Raw genomic sequence first — 17,062 nt, forward strand, 5'->3', positions numbered from 1 at the left:
GTTTTTCAGTCAAGACTCATATATTATCTTACAGACAAGTGTATTGCATGTAACCTGTAACCTATCTGTATTTGTTATATATTCCCTTAGTTTACATTATGTGCTTCTTCACAACGTGACGTGTCACTATCCTTTTGTCAGCTTGTTTTCCGAGCTCATTCTTGCTTGCAGAGGGGCAATCCAAGTCAATCAATAGCCACTACCTCGCTAAAGGATAGGACATTGAATGAGTTGCAGGCTACATGCAAACTTGAGCACCTTTTTTCCAAGCTACAAGCTTGAAAAACATATTAAACTAGTTCAAATAGCCGATCTACTGTACATCGACACATTGTGAGCTTGTGGATCGGCTATATGAACTATTTCAAAATGTTTTTCAGAATAGTCAAAAATCTGGAAAAGAGTGGGCCCTACTTTGCCAAAAAAAAAATGTTGGAATTTTTTTGGGGCAAAGTAGGGCCCCCGCTTTTCCAGATTTTATAAGTCGAATAATGGATATGTTGTCTACGACCTGTTCTTGTTTCTAAACCATGTAGTACTTAACACTGCTTCAATTTTGTATTTTTAACATAGTGTGTGTTGTTGTGTACTTCTGTTGTTATTGCTGTTGCTTTGTTTGTTGTTTTATACTGACTACTTTGGCCTTGTCTTGGCCGTGTCTCAATCTCTATGTGACTTCCTAGTCAATCTATAGGACGACAGCTGTTGTAAAGTTTTTGCTTTTTACCCCTTTTCTCCCTATGCCCATGTACTTCAGAGTTATCAGACTTTGTCTGTCACAGGTGGCACTGTGAAAGCAGTGGATCAGGCATTCTAGAGGTCTTAGTTCGATTGGAGGATAAAATTAGGAGAAACTCCCATACGTTGTGGGAAATGACCATTTGATCACACATTACTGTCCCTAACTATTATTATGATACCACACCCTCCTTATTCACCCAATCTCACCGTGTGTGATGTTTTTTCTGATCCCAAAACTCTAAGCTGAAAGTAAGGAGATTTGATGACATTCCAACCATCTGATGTGACGCATAAAAGCTGAAGCTTACAAAAGTGGCAGGAACGTTGGGACAAATGCACATCATCTGGGGGAGATTACTTTGAAGGGGACGGCACATAAAAATGATTTATGCGCATTATTTGAAATATTGTAAATGTCAGCCCTGACATCTGCGGATATGCTGTATGACATATCAACTGATTGCATTTTGTATTCACACCCTGCAGGAAGTCAGCTCAATATGACAGACCGCAAAATGTAAATGTGCAACTGTTCCTCATTAAGCACTTACGTCCTGTCTTAAACTCCATCGTACTGAGGTGTCACGCGGCGAAAATAGCCAATCTAAAAGCTTACAATGTGTCGCAGGGCGACGTGTAATAGCTTGTAGATCTATTTTCCAAAAAGTGTGAAATTTAAAAAGAAACTTTGCCTATAGTGACACGCCCCAAAATAGGAACGCCAGTTTCAAAGTGGTTAATCCAACATGGCTGTATGATTGAGTGTAGGACTGGTTCCCTTCCAAGTTTTCATAATCTGCGTCGATTCCTGAGGGAGAAGCAGTGAGACCAAAGCAAACCCCTAACCCCTCTTTGCAACTCTGTCAAGTGGGAATCATCATGCCATGACCCCCAAATGACACTCAACCCTCCCTACCCGTCAGTGACAGTGACATGTGTGAGCAATATGTGTTTCAGACTGACAACCACTTTCTGAGCTTGATAAACGTGATACTGAGACAGTAGGCCTACTTACAGTACAGTCAAATCCCCAGTATTGGTCCATTTGAGTCAATTTGAACACTGTCAGAGTTACATTAACACTGAGAATGTCACTGTGTGGCATTCTTTCCCACTTCATTGCAACAATACTCATTTTATGTGCCATATTATCTGCCACGGATATCGCTTATGAAATGGGAAAGGCTCCTTATTGTTCTCTCTATGACACACTTAAGATCAGATGTAACAATAACTGAACACAATTGAAAATGCTATTTTGTGTGAGCTCCTTTTAAAGTGAAGAAATGAGCGTGACATTCAAAAAGTCACAGTCATGTCTACTGTACATCCGGCACGTTAGCCTCCATTTTGATAGATTTTTAGATTTTTCACTAAGTATGATGTGTTAAAGCTATTATGAGTAGGATTTTCCTAAAAGAAGTATGTAAATACTCATACAAATATAATGAATAATCACTTATGATATAAAGTGTGTCACACCAGAAGAGTGTGGCTGTGTTTGTCTGCAGGGACCCTTCTCTCTGCCTGTATTTTCTTATTTATTTATGGGTGTCACTGTCAACCTTTGTGCAGTAGGTGTCGTTGAGCCAGGTAGGAGGGGCCAACTTTGAATGTTGTGTTTACAAACTATACCAACAAAGCCTACTCATTTAAACCTTTAAAAATAGAACATAAAATATATGTCATGACAGAAACTCACATGCTTCTCAGTGTGCTCTTGACAGTTCTTATAGTTTGAAAATAATAACATGTACAGTTTGATTACATAAATTCATTACATTTGGAGAAATTGCAGGCTGACAGCACAGTTAGTAAAATATACCCCTCAATGTAGCTACTCTCCAAACAGCTATCAAGTCATTTCAATTGTCACACGTTGTATATTTCATACTCCACCCAGGGTGTAATTAGCTTACTGAGGAGAGGCTTGCATATTTGCTTAAGCCTAATTTATGCTCTGTAGTATGACAGTGCCGCTTGCGGAAAAGAACAGATTTTCAAGATGAAAATCAAGCTACAAGCAACACCATACCAACACTTTTGGTATCTCTGCTTGGCTAATGCAGAGGCAAACACTACTATGCTGTGTTTGGATGTTATGGTTGAGATTACTGATTAGATAGGCCTATCTGTACATAACAGCTGTAGTTCACCACCCCATAAGTCCAGCCCCAGCCGCATGCTTCATTACTTTGGTCAGGATTTATTCAAATGTACATTAGCTCAACCCTCCGTGATGCCAGTGGAGATTGTTGTGACATGGATGCCGTCTCTACTGTGGTTTATTGCATTCTTTATTTTTCTCCTATCATGTCTGTAACGCTTATTGCCAATTATTTTGAAATTATAAATACATTTAATTAATATAATAAACTGTTGATGTCTGTGTACATGTGAATGCAAAGCATAGAGACATGACATAGCAGATATATGTATAAAGAAAAGCTGAACAACAACACATCTTGACAGTTACAAGTGTTACCAGAACAGAGAGTTATTTTTAATATGCTAATGAGAGATTTTACAGCAGAAAGTGAACAAGCAGGTAGTGAAATAGAAAAACACAAGACAGCAGAGAAGAGATGATGGCATGCATTACCATCTAATAAAGTAGCTACAGTAAGTAATCTATATTACTTACTACATAAGCTTCTATAGCTCATTCATAAGTAATGAAAATGTCCCACTTGTGCTTGAGCGTCTACAGTACAGTGTGTGAACACCGGTGCCTCTGCATAAACAAAAACTGGGCTGTACAGTATGAAAGAGATAAAGCCCTAAGAAATGCTGCAGTTCAGTCTAAAAAAAAGTGAATGTCGCAGATAACAGTTAGCCTATAGTAAGTTGTAGCCATACAACTCTTCTACCATACTGCAACTTTAACTCTAACTTGTGAATTACAGCTGATATACTGTTACTCCTGCACATGCAGAACAATTGTATTCTATATTTAGCTGTAGGATGCACAACATTGTGAGGAGCTGGCAACCGGTTGCTGGCTAGATGCAGATTATGCTCATTACACCTACAGTATTACAATGATTGACCTACAGTATCTACTTTGCAGCATTAGACAGAGGAGAGCCAGCCTGAACACCCGATAGGTACAGGACACAAGCATGAATATGCTATCCATGATGCCTGCCACTGCATTCTCTAACGTGTCACTGAGCCAATGTATTGGAGCAGGATGTTGAGATCAGATCTCATACTGTACTTCATTGCACGCCCCAAAACAACTGAGTGAAGATCAATTACTTTTGGCGAGTGGCACGACCGTGCGACAAAGTGTGAATTAGCCCGAAGAAAGGAGCGAGGTCATCCAGTCTCTGGCAGAGTAAGGGGGCCGATGTTTTCCTCCTCCTCCCTAACTATCGGGAGCGGGCTGGTGTTTGCACTTTGAGCTTGTACCTGTTCAGAGACTGTCTGCACAGCAGTGTCTGGGGTGGCTGCAGGAGCAGAGGGAAAAGAAAAGGATCCAGAGCGATTTGGATGAGAAAGGTAAAGAGGAGAGGAGAGGTGAATTTGTAACATGGAGAGGGGGGAAAACAGAAGAATTAGACAATGAAAAAAAGACTCAGTAGAAAGATAAAGCAATTAAGAATTGCTGTAGAACAAATGTCAGAACAACAGAGCAGGAAAACAGTTAAGAATATATAATAGATAAGAATGACTAACTACAGTATATCGCATCTACATTAGTGACTAGTTGGTGTTCATTTAAACATTCACAGAATGCGACTTTGACTCTGAGGAAGATGCAGTAGCATCGAAACGTCAGTCACTCCTATTCTTGTACCAGCACCTAAATAAAAAAAGGCCTTAATTGTTCGAGCTGCTCCAGTGTCAATTCTCTTCTACAGAATGCAAAGAGACTTTGGACTGGGAATCTTTCTGAGGCAAATTAAATAAAGAAGCAAATGAATGAGTGGCAAGCAAGCTAATAGCACAGCCAGACCTAAAGTCCCTCTAGCAGCCCCAGCGCAAGCCCATATGTTGTATGATGAATAGCGAAAATAGCTGATCTACAAGCTCACAACACATTGCACGCATCGCAACAAATTGTGTAGATTTACCATTTCAACATTTTCTAACTTTTCTACATTTTGCTAAATATACTTTGTTGCACAAGAGTGTTGCTTGCCATAGATAACTGACTTACACATACACGTTTAAGTTCCTGTAAGATCAGTTATTTACAGCTAAGTATAAATTAGGCTTTAGTCAGGAGTAATTCATCAGTGCATACACAATTAGCAAAAACAGAAGAAAAAACTTAACCACAAGGCATTCATTCGGTTCAACCCAACACGGATTCAATTTGTCAACCTTTCAGTTTCAGGGTATGTTTCAGGTACTTACGTAGACATATCCTGCATGTTTGGTGATGATTGGACAAACGGTCATTTATGTGCTGAGACATGCCTTTTTGAAATTTGTCTATCAAATATCTGCAAAACTATTTACGTTTTCAACAAGAGGGCAATGAATAGGATCCACACCAATTTGGATGAGAAAAGTAAAGAGGAGAGGAGATAGTTCCGAAAAGCTTAGACCAATCCACAGAAGATTTGGAAGCAATCAGGAAGATGGGAGATGTCAAAGGGAGACGTCAAAAAAAATTCATGCAGGATTCAACATAGCGGAAAAAGACAGAATTGAGTAGTTCTTGAGGCAAGTTTGTAGAGTGAGTGAAGATAGATGGATACGCATTTACTGGAGCACACAGGCAGTTAAAGCCTTTTTTTGCAGGTACAGTCTAGTCTGACTGTAAAAATCTATCTATTGCTACAGTACATGTCCAGCTCACACCGTTGCACACTGTACTGAAGCCTGGGGAGATAGCTATTTTTTTGGGGTATAGACTATACTGTAGATGGATGTATGTAGCAGGTTTTGTGTAAATAATAAGTATATAAGTTATGACTTTTCAAATGACCAAATTTAGATTTGTAATTATATCATATTTGTTGTGCAAGTAAAGCACACTGCGAAGAGATATTGGTGAAAATGTCCTGTGTCAAACTATTTACCATCTAACGGATATTCAGGGGAAAAAAACGGGGCAGAATTATAAAAATAAGCAACTAGTACAAAAACAATAGGGGTTCAGTCCTTGGGGCTTGAACATCTCTAAAACATGCTTCAATGCATTTTACTGTATAGTTCTGACTGAAAGATATTCTGAAGAATAAAGGGTGCACTAATGCAGTGGAAAGGTTAAAGCACAGAGGCAGGCACTTACATCCTGGGATTTCCGTCAGCTGGTCCAGAGGAGGCACGGTCTCTAATGCGTCAGCGTAGCTCTTGCCCGCCAGCCTTTGCTGATGTCGTGCCTCGATCTCCTTTTTGGTTCTTGGGATTCGGCATTTGAAGATGCAGCACAGTGTAATAACTGGAGGTGATAGATAGATAGATAGATAGACAGACAGACAGACAGACAGACAGACAGACAGACAGACAGACAGACAGACAGACAGACAGACAGACAGACAGACAGACAGACAGACAGACAGACAGACAGACAGACAGACAGACAGACAGACAGACAGACAGACAGATTTTAGTAGAATCTGGACCCAGCAGGGCTGGTCATCATATGTAGGGTGAATAAGTGTACGGCAATAGTGCATTTCAGTCTGAACATTGAGGATTTTACAGCGTGCGTTAATGTGAGTGAGTGATGTATGCTCTGTGTTGTGCGCTGCATGGACCAAAGGGCATCAATAACGAATAAACAACAGATCAATAAAAACACTCTAGGTAACATGACTGTCGAAGGGCTAAACCCAGAGAAAAACCCTGGAGCACACGGGTCTTCCAAAAGGTAGATCTGATGAAGATGCTTCAAACCTTTAAGCCTGGGGCAAAGCATAGAGACACGAGATAGCAGATATATGTATAAAGAAAAGCTGAACAACAACACATCTTGACAGTTACAAGTGTTACCAGAACAAATAGTTATTTTTCATATGCTAATGAGAGATTTTACAGCAGAAAGTGAGCAAGCAGGTAGTGAAATAGAAAAACACAAGGCAGCAGAGAAGAGATGATGGCATGCATTACCATCTAATTAAGTAGCTAAGTAATCTATATAGTTTCTATATCTCATTCATAAGTTGTGAAAATGTCCCACATGTGCTTGAGCATCTACAGTACAGTGTGTGAACACCGGTGCATGCAGGATGTTGAGATCAGAAAAGTTTATACTTCCATCGCACGCCCGAAAACAACTGAGTGAAGATAGATTACTTGGTGAGTGGCACGACCATGCGACAAAGTGTGAACAGTCTCTGTGCTCCAGTGTCTTTCCCCAGGTTAGTACTTCAACAGGGAAGTCACCCAATGAGTGTTTTACCTCTCTCTCTTTCTCTCTTTCTCTCTCTCTCTCTCTCTCTCTCTCTCTCTCTCTCTCTCTCTCTCTCTCACTCACCCACACACACACACACACACACACACACACACACACACACACACACACAGAGACATACTCACTCAAGCATGCACGCACGCACGCATGCACACAGAGTGAGTGTTAAACACTTTGCCTAAATATCCTTGGATTTATGTTGGCACTCACTCTAAAGTGAGGCATAATCACATTAGACTCTTTGTATTGGTGAATATTTCTGTCTTGAAACAAACAAACAAACAAATAACAGCCTAAACATTAATGGAATAATGAATCCCTGGACGATTTGTTGGTTAAAGATTCATAAATGACCACTAATGCTAATGTTTATGTGCTGTAGCAAATTAGTATGTTTTGGCATTGGCTCTGAGAAAACAACAGCTGTGATGTGGGATGCAAAATGTACATTGCAACACAGCGTCTAATTCCCACTTGATCTGCTCTATATTTGCTGCCAATGATGAAAAGCGGGAATTGTGATTTGTAGGCGCTAATCGACTTTGACACCAATTGAAACCAACCCAATCCCCATTAATTCAATAATCAGTGGCCTGGCAATAACACAACAGACCTCCATGTCTTATCATCTCTGCCTGTAATGCTGTGTTCACACGGGCAGCTACAAAGATACAGTTTACCATTCTTTTTCAATGGAAGCCAGCGACATCTGCCAGTGTGAACGCTGCATCAGGGTCAATTTGTTGTTGTTGTTTTTTTTATGTAAGGCAGAGGTTCTCAAAGTGGGGTCCTTGATGGGGTTCCAGGGGGGCCCCAGCAAAACGTGTTAATATAGCATCAAAATAAGTTTTCACCAATTTTACCAAATTAACCCTATATCAGCTATTTTTGAAAAATCATGAAACAAAATGAGGAAATATATTTGAAACCAGACAAGTCTTGTATGGGGGTCCCTGGCACAACATCTTTTCAGTTGGGGGTCCGCAGCCAAATACATGAAAAGGTTATTTCGTCACTTACTGACTGCGAGAATAAACATTGAGAAGATGCCGATGACCTGCCATAGCCGTAGGCCCCAGAATACAACAGTCTCTGATGTGACTTCGGGTGGCTTCGGTGGAGGGTCTGTGGGTTCAAGCTATGAAAGAGGAAATATCATTCAGTCAAAGTCTTATTTATATTTAGTCATACAATGGTGTCCCGCACCAAAATCTCTGTGATCTACAGTACAAACTCACAACGCGTTACATTGCGTCTATTCAATAACACCTATTGAAACATATTTCACTATACTGTATACTGGTCAAGCAGAAAAACATTGGGATGCATTGTGATGCCTTGTAAATCTGCAGTTTTGGCTGAATGTTTGCCTATTTTGGCGTGGTTAACACCCTTGATAAAACTGTAGGCTAAATGAGTAAACGAGTAATGGTTTTGAATAAATATTCAAGATTAAATGTATTGTCCTACGAAGTGGAACATTTGGCTTAGGCTTTCATCCATGCTGCAGTAAAAATAATAATAATCATTAAAAAAAATCCACATACAAAAACATCTTAAAAGCAGACAAGAAGAAAAAACAAACACATTAATAAAAGCAAAGATCTGCACAAATTCCTTTAATAAAAACAATGATCCTCTATAGTGTCCATCCTGGCCTTGTCCTTATTTTTCAGTGCAGAATAAGCATCAATAAGCCACACAATATTGAAAAGCTAATGCTAGTACACATTACATGTATTACATGTATTCTTTGTGTTAGCAGGGCAAAGGTTATCTTGTGAATGCCATATTTCCAACATTATGCCAGGAAATTGCCATTGAAAAACTACGTTTTGCAAATGACCATTGAAACCCCATGGGTAACCGTTCCTTTTACAGTGCGATAATTACCAGGTAATTACAAGGTCATGAACGTTATACGTAATGCATAAGCAAATTGCCATTGAAAAACTATGTTTTGCAAATGGCCATACATAAACAAATTGCCATTGAAAAACTATGTTTTGCAAATGGCCATACTGTACATAAGCAGATTGCCATTGAAAGACGATGTTTTGCAATCCGGGACAGGATTTAGAAGTAAGTCTCCTGAAGGATATTATGCATGTGTCAACATTCAGTCTTACATTTCTAGAAGTCGGCCAACCATGTTATCATGCTGTATATGGATCGTTAACTGAAAGCCCAGTGATGTATAACTAATCATGGGCGATGTATCACTGACAGTCTGCAAAGATATTTTTCTTTCTGACATTGTAGGATATTGTAGAAAATGTATGTGTGTGTGTGTGTGTGTGTGTGTGTGTGTGTGTGTGTGTGTGTGTGTGTGTGTGTGCGTGCGTGCGTGCGTGCGTGCGTGCGTGCGTGCGTGCGTGCGTGCGTGTGTACGTGCGTGCGTATGTGTGTTACTGTTACGCTGCTGGAGCCACCACTCTAGTCTGATGCATCCCTAATCAAATCTAAAGAAGGGGTTTCATCTCGGCTACGTTCATGGCTTGCTTTTTTGTGTTATTTTCCCTTTCCTCCTTTTCTCTGGAGACTCATATCATTCTCACCAAAAAACAACAACACCGGATTGGTCAAAATGGTGTTGCTGCCTTTGTAGATAATTCTATTATGTGGGGAAATGGAAAATGCCATGGCAAAAAGACCAGTACTATGTATCCAAATAAAAAGGTTTCATGTTACGTATATAAATATAGCAAGGAAAGTAAGGAAATAATAAGGAAATAATTGAATATAACACTATGGGACGCTAATTAACGCCAGGTGCAAGGTCTTAACTTGTGCCGTGTGGGTGTGTCCAGCGCAATGTTGCTATTTACACAGCGCTAAAATGGCCGTTGCACGATAAACGGCCCTGAATTAGTCCTGGGTGTGTCTTGGGCGTTACATTAATAAAACCAATCAAACGGGTGCCATTACCTTTAAGAACAGGTTGCGCCCCGCACGAGGTGCAGAGCTATCGTGATGAAATCAAAAGAGCACAGAAAACTTTCCTGGCAGCAAAACCAATGTCCTGCATGAAGTGAAGCACGCAAGTTTAAAATGTACTAATAATGTGATACATTGTGTCAGGAGACACGGGTGAAACAAAAGGTCTCTGCTCACAGAAACATTAACATTGAAATGAGAGAAATCCAAAAGCAAGTGCATGGCCATTACTGCGGTCACTATACCCTAATCGTCTCATGTCTAACAGACATCTTTAACACCAACGTGAAGGCAGTGGTGCTTAGACCTGGTGGACCACTGTAAACACTACAAACAAAATCCAGTCATTCATCAACACCTGTCAGCGACAAATCCTCCAGATCCGCTGGCCTAACACCATCAGCAACAAAGAACTGTGGCAACGCACCAACCAAAAACCAGCAGACGAAGAGATCCTCCAACGGCGTTGGAGATGGATAGGCCATACTCTCCGTAAACCAGCCTCAAACACCAGACAGTCAGACAGACAGTCCCTCAAGTGGAACCCCCAAGGGAAAAGAAAGAGAGGTTGGCCACAAAACACCTGGTGCCAAGACTTGGAGGCAGATGCCAAGAAAATGGGCAACACTTGGGGACAGCTGGAGATGTCGCTGGCTCAGGGCCGAGATGCTTGGAGAACTCTTGTTGACGGCCTAAGGCCCAGAAGGGGTAATAGGTGTAAGTAAGTAAGTAACAGACATCTGTGACATCTTGACATATCAGTTTGATATTCACATGCAAGCATGATACATTGGGGGCGCGCTCGTGCCATACGCAAAGTGCATAATAAGGAATGCCAGGAGAATGGATTCTTACTGTACATGACGAGAGGCAGGTATGAACAGTTTGAACACGAAGGTCAGCTACTGTACCTAGTATGCTCTTCTAATCTCTTTGCGAAAAATAGCCGAACTACGACGTGCTGTCGTTGTGAGCTGGTAGATCTGCTATTTCTGGCTAATGTTACCCCGAAAAGGGGCTATTGGGGTTCAAGTAGTCAAGGCTATTATGGGAGGAACATTCAGTCGCCAGCACAGCAGTTACGATACAGGGAAAGAAAGTGTACTGTAGATAAAGCAGGGTAACAGGACATCACCTTCAACAGCCTTGTATAATGACAATAAATTGTCATTCTGATTCTGATTGAGGGTGTATACGTCATGGGACAGGATAGGAGAAGAAAGTTAAATCCAGTTAAGTTGTGAAAAAAGTAACAAGCAACTAAGAATAACAGTTTCATGCTAATATATTTGTCATAGACTTAATGCGAGAAGGAAGCAAATGTATCCATGTTGTTGTAAAAATTTGCAATAGCTTTTTACTTTTTCAAAGATCTTCACAAGTTTTCTCCTGTGCACAAAGTGAGCCTCTCAGTGCCTGAGCAAAATGTTATTTTGGTTCTGCTGTGTGTCAGACCTGGTTGGCTTTAGTGAGCCAACATGTATAACAAGACGTCACAGGCCCAGCCAGCCAGATCGCAAGGCAACGATCCCTAAAATCTGTGTTTGTTTCTGCAAGGTAAACAAAAGCAACAGATGTGCCAACGGTAAACACATAATGTTTAATGAGAACATTCTATGTGAGTGCACGCTCCTGTTTTAAACCAATTATGTTGATGGATACAAATTAAAGAGAATGTGTAGCGGTATGATTAACTCACATAATTCCGAATCTTTTGCTGCAAAGTCATAAGCAAAGTCCTATCCTCCTGAGAGGAGGAAAGGACGCATGTTTGGGGGATTGTTGGCTTTTTTTCCTCCTTTTTTTTAACACTATACAGAACTGGAGGCATGTTGAACTCAGGTTACCTTTCATTTGTTGCTTAAATAATCTATTCAATGTGATATTTAGTTTGTTTGTTTTGACATATTCTGACAGGAATTCACCCTCAACTGAATGTTTCCCTCCTACTTGAAACATGTGGTTTGGTTTGCATATGTCAGGTGTTTTCTATGGTTCCATACTGGCAGGGCATTTTCTTTTGTTGCATCCCTGCTATTCTGGGATGGCATGAAGTCAACACAAATTTACATAATTGAACAGATCCTGATCTGACGATACAATAATAAACAGTTGGAGATGTTATTGTGTGTGAATGTTGTAAAGGTGCCCAGTCTGCCCAGAATATTAATTCTATTTTAGTAGTAGTTATGTTGATTTACAAAGATATATTTAATTTACATGTGTTTTTCATTTCTTTAAGGATGTTTCAGTAAACTAGCAAATGACCCATTTCCCCCCAAAGTGTGTTATTTAAGTCTATCAGTGACTGTATTGGTTTACAGTAACCATTTTGTAATTAGATCAGTACAGTGGTCTTGTGACATGCATCGTTATTTACACAAACCTGCTGATTACTTTGTCCTGGTGACTCTCATTTGACATAATAATTGAGTAAAGCACCCAGTCCCAGGCCATCAACAATACAATACAAAACAATAATGCCACGCAGTATTCACTCTCACATATTGTATTAGCCCATTAAAACACGTATGCTTTTTCCGTACCACATCGAACCTCATAATATATCAGGTTTCGCCATAAATGTACTTGGTCTTCGTCAAATAGGGCCGGGTGTACCAACAACAGCAATGGCAAGGAGACATTGTGCATCAACACATAAATCTACCTTTTAACTACAGTAGCGAGCGGGACACCCGCACCCATCACAGAATATCCCAAATGACGTTCCTTAGGAGAACCAGTGGGGAACAGAGTGCGATATCAGGCTCTTACCTCTGGATCCGGAATCTGAGAGAGCACGGAGGACAGGCAGTAGGACAGTAGCACTGCCCTGCTGCCCCAGCCCAGTAGCACCAGTTGAGGAGGACATGCAGGCTTATCCCGTGCCATTCTTTCCCCCTGGCTCTCCCTGCAGGCACCCTGCCCCCTCTCTCTGTGCTTCCCTCTCCGTCTTTCCCTCTGCTTGCCTGTCTGTGCTGGTGCCGTTTACTGGACAGGACCACAATGGCCTTGGGTGATTGATGGTGACTACGGCGCTGACTGCTTCCTCTCATCTACTGCACTGTCGCCTGATGCTCTCCCCTCTTGCCTCTCTTGCACAACACAGGAATACATGGCGGACACACTTGTCCTCCCTGCTGACTGTTTAAAACTGCTCTACTACCTTGAAGGGAGCAGCAACCCTGTAGTCAGGGCTCATTAATTAATTAATAGGTGGCCCGGTGTGGGTTACATCTAGTCTGATCTATGCTGGGAACAGGTAGATGAGGACAACATGGGGGATGGGCAAGCTATCGAGCCAGCTGAGGCTTGCTTACGTAGAACTATAGGTAGAAAATGACTGTGACATAATCTATAATGACCACATCCTAAGCAAATGCGAAGATGAGCGTGTGTGCAATGGAGCAAACAATATGTGCTATAGGTGCCTGCCCAAGGAGCAATTAGGTGTTCATTCAGTGGAATTAAGCAGTTGGTTTTCAGAGTCATTTGTGTGTTAAGAAAGAAACTCTAAGTAATACAGTACCATGCTGTAAATTGTATCAGTGGATTTGTGCCCACTCTAACCCTATATTTACATACATCATGGATATAAAATAAATGTTGACTGTAATAGACTGATATGATGTTTCAAAGGACCACAATGGAAATAAGCTCTCAAGCTTTTTTGTGTTTTATCCTTTGGACAGATACTGTATATACAGCACAAATACTGTATGTTCATGTACATGCATTTTTGTCTGTAAAAAATGAGTGACCACGTCATCTATTCGGCATCAGCCGGGCTTGATTTACCGTGGACACACAAATAACTTAGTTATCTGTCTTGTGAGGTAACTGAGGGCCAGTGACTATAGCAACCTGGAGAGGGACATCATGATCTAGCCTCAGAGCTTCTTCACTGTGATGGCTGACTCAGCAGCCACTGAGACTATACTGTATGGTAACTCTTCCTTTTGGTTTATTTATTTCATGTTTATTTTCAGTTGTATATTATACACATATGCAATCTAATATATATTTGAAATAACAGTTTATTGTTTAGTTGTTTTCTATGAGTTTATTTGCATTTGAGTTGACTGAGTTTTCTTTGAGTTACCAGTTCTGTGGGAAGCTGCTGATAGAAATGGAGATGATGGGCTGGCTGGCCAAAGGAATGGGCATCAGCTGCTCCAGATCTGCAGCTAATGTGGACAATTGGACTACACCACAGTCTCTCTGCACCATGGGGAGGGGCAGGGGTTATTATAGTTTGTTTAAGTGGTAGTCTGTGTCTTTTCCCCCTTTGTGTTAACAGTGGTCTGACCCGTCCCTATATTTCCACCTCATGTGTCACACTGGTTAGCAGAGTTCAGTGTGTGTTCAAATGTGTTGATCAGTTCAGTTTCTGTTTAGTTATTTAAGTTGATTTGACTTATTTTTGTTATCTTTTAAAACATTATTTTGAACCAAAGCACAAAAAGAAAGAAAAAGAAAGACAAAAAATAACACTTTTTTTTTAAACCAACAACCAGGTTTCCCTGTGTCCCTCCTTCCGACCAACTCGGTCCCTGACATTCACCATAAATAAGCCTTGCATTGGTTGGTTATCATCAAAGATGGATCACACTAATGGCCCCACCACTTACAGTATCACTTGTTGGAACGGTGCTTAAAGGACCACTTTACCCTCATTATAAGATGGTACCATTTTTGTCTATTAAATGGTCTGTGTCTTGGAGGAGGGCTGTGGACAGTTCAGAAACCTGCCTACCAGTGACATTGTCATTGGTGATTTCAAAGACGTTTGCATTTTTTATTGATGCAAGAACAATGGCTTCTATTTCAGCATGCTAACTTTCCAGGAAGAGAGAGGCTGTAGCAGTGTCTGTGGATATTTTTAAGAACCACTTAATAACACTACTGTTTCAACAAGCATTTGGGGAAATCATTGAGCAGCTTCTCCAGGTTTGAAATGTGTCTGTTTTGTTTTCCTGAGATGTATTGTACAGTTGGTTTTTGTTGTTTCTAATCATTTGAATGCTTCTTGCTGTGTTTTTATTTCTGTTGTATGTAAAGCACTTTGTGAGTTCTCTGTGAGAAGTGCTATACAAATGTACTTACTTACTGACTTAGTTTCTATTAGCTATTGGAATTACTGGAATCCCCATTAATGATGTCATTGCTAGGCAGGGTTCTGAACTGTCCACACCCCACCAATGAGACACAGTGTGAGTGGATGGAAATTGTGCCATCTTAATGAGCAGTAGTGAAGACCAATTATATGAAGGTTGAAAATGGGTGAAGTGCTCGTTTAATTTAAATACTGATTAACTATTGTAGTCCACCTTCCCTAGAAGGTCATAGGCCCCTTTAGAATCCCACGCTCTAAAGATATTGATGATGGAAGGTAGCCTATACTGCTATTAATAGACAAAGCAATTTTGTCCGATTTTTCTGATCATGGATGACAGGTCAAGTATACTATACACGTATACTACCTACCTTAACTTTAATTGGCTGGGGATAATGATAACACCTGAGAACACTTGTCCTGACCTCAACCTTCATGAAGAAGCTCCTTGTACAGTATGCTTTTTATGTTGAACACAGAATCCCCACGGTGGTGTGAAGCAACCTCAGGTCCACTTATATTGTTGACAATGAAGGAGAAATGTAATTGACATCAAGTCATAAAGAAAAAAGTGAGTGCATTTTTCCAATTATGATTATTATTATTATTACTACTATTTCTACTATGACTATTACTACTACTCTACTACTATGGCCTTCCTGGGAACGATGCAAATTGAGAATGCATGCCCCATATGCAATAATGCAATACTCGTTGTACCTGTCTGTCTATCTCTGTCCTTTTATGCCCATGTATGAAGATCTTGGTATCTGTCTGCCATTATTCACTTGCTCTTTTTTCACAATAACCATTCCACATAAATGTGTTTTTGACCACTTCTCTAAACACAATTTTTAGTTGAGCATCTACCCCCGGCCCCCACACACTCAGAGAAAGTGCTTTGGACTTGTAAATGTGTATTGGCATTGCTCAAGCAAATCATTTCTTTATACATCCATGAAGTAGATACATACCGTTTCTGACGAGATTGTTGTTGCTTTCCAAGATATTCTCCACTCTCAAACCACAATATTGTATTTTCCAACGGACTTCTGGGAATTGCAGTTCGATCAGACACTGAAATGACCAGAGGTGTCATCAAAAAGACAACAAAAATTAATGTTTTGTTTTTTTCGTTCCCTTTGTTGTGGTTCCTTCAATGTGAAGGCCTGTACGAATACCACTGAACTTGTTATTAATGTGCAGAAAAAACAATAAAACGAAGTTTAAAATTTAAATTGATCCATACAGTGATGACCAGAAGAAGAAGAAAAAAAAAGAAAAAATACAACACAAATTAAAGTTACATAGTATGACTTTAATGTTTTAAATACAATAATTAGTTTTGTATTTAGCATTTTTTTATTTTATTTACCAGCCACTGCTAGCTAGCTTAGCGGCTAATGCTAGCTTGATTAAGGTTTATTTTGTTTATATTTTAGAAAATCAAGATCCAAATCTAACTAGTATGCAAATCATAGGGTACTTACCTTGATAGACCGGCACAATGTAGCCTACCATTCCTTCTCTTGCCATTTCACCACGCTCACCTTTACCAATCGGAACAAGCTCACTAACACATCTTCTAAAATAACTGGTCTCCCCATTCCCAAAATGCCTGCCCTCAATTGCTGCCATCACACGAAGAGCACATGACCCCTGTCACCCCTTCAACCCAATTCTTCACCCTCCTCCCCAGGCTCAGGCTGATGATAGACAACGACCCCATAAAAACCAATGCCTTAAATAACCTGGGAACACTGTATAATAATTAACATTAACATTAATAACATTAACATACTTGTGGTGTTGTGATGTTCCTGTCTTGTTTGTACCCTGTTTTGAGTTTTACTTGTTTGGGATGTTTAATTGTGTACAGACTGTGAAAGTAAATG

The 17,062-nt window shown here is 40.3% G+C and overlaps 1 protein-coding gene across 1 annotated transcript; it reads right to left on the reverse strand.

Moving 5' to 3' along the window:
* Window positions 1–4,062: 4,062 nt before the first annotated feature.
* Window positions 4,063–12,943, reverse strand: tmie (transmembrane inner ear; the record flags this gene model as incomplete). The annotated part of the gene is made up of 4 exons (XM_080439805.1): window positions 4,063–4,193; window positions 5,990–6,139; window positions 8,135–8,252; window positions 12,827–12,943. The coding sequence occupies 4 exons, from the start codon at window positions 12,941–12,943 to the stop codon at window positions 4,063–4,065; spliced, it is 516 nt and encodes a 171-aa protein (XP_080295931.1).
* Between the last annotated feature and the right edge of the window lie 4,119 nt (window positions 12,944–17,062).

This window comes from Gymnoscopelus braueri, assembly GCF_963280865.1.
Source record: "Gymnoscopelus braueri genome assembly, chromosome: 10".
NCBI classification, from domain to species: Eukaryota; Metazoa; Chordata; class Actinopteri; order Myctophiformes; family Myctophidae; genus Gymnoscopelus; species Gymnoscopelus braueri.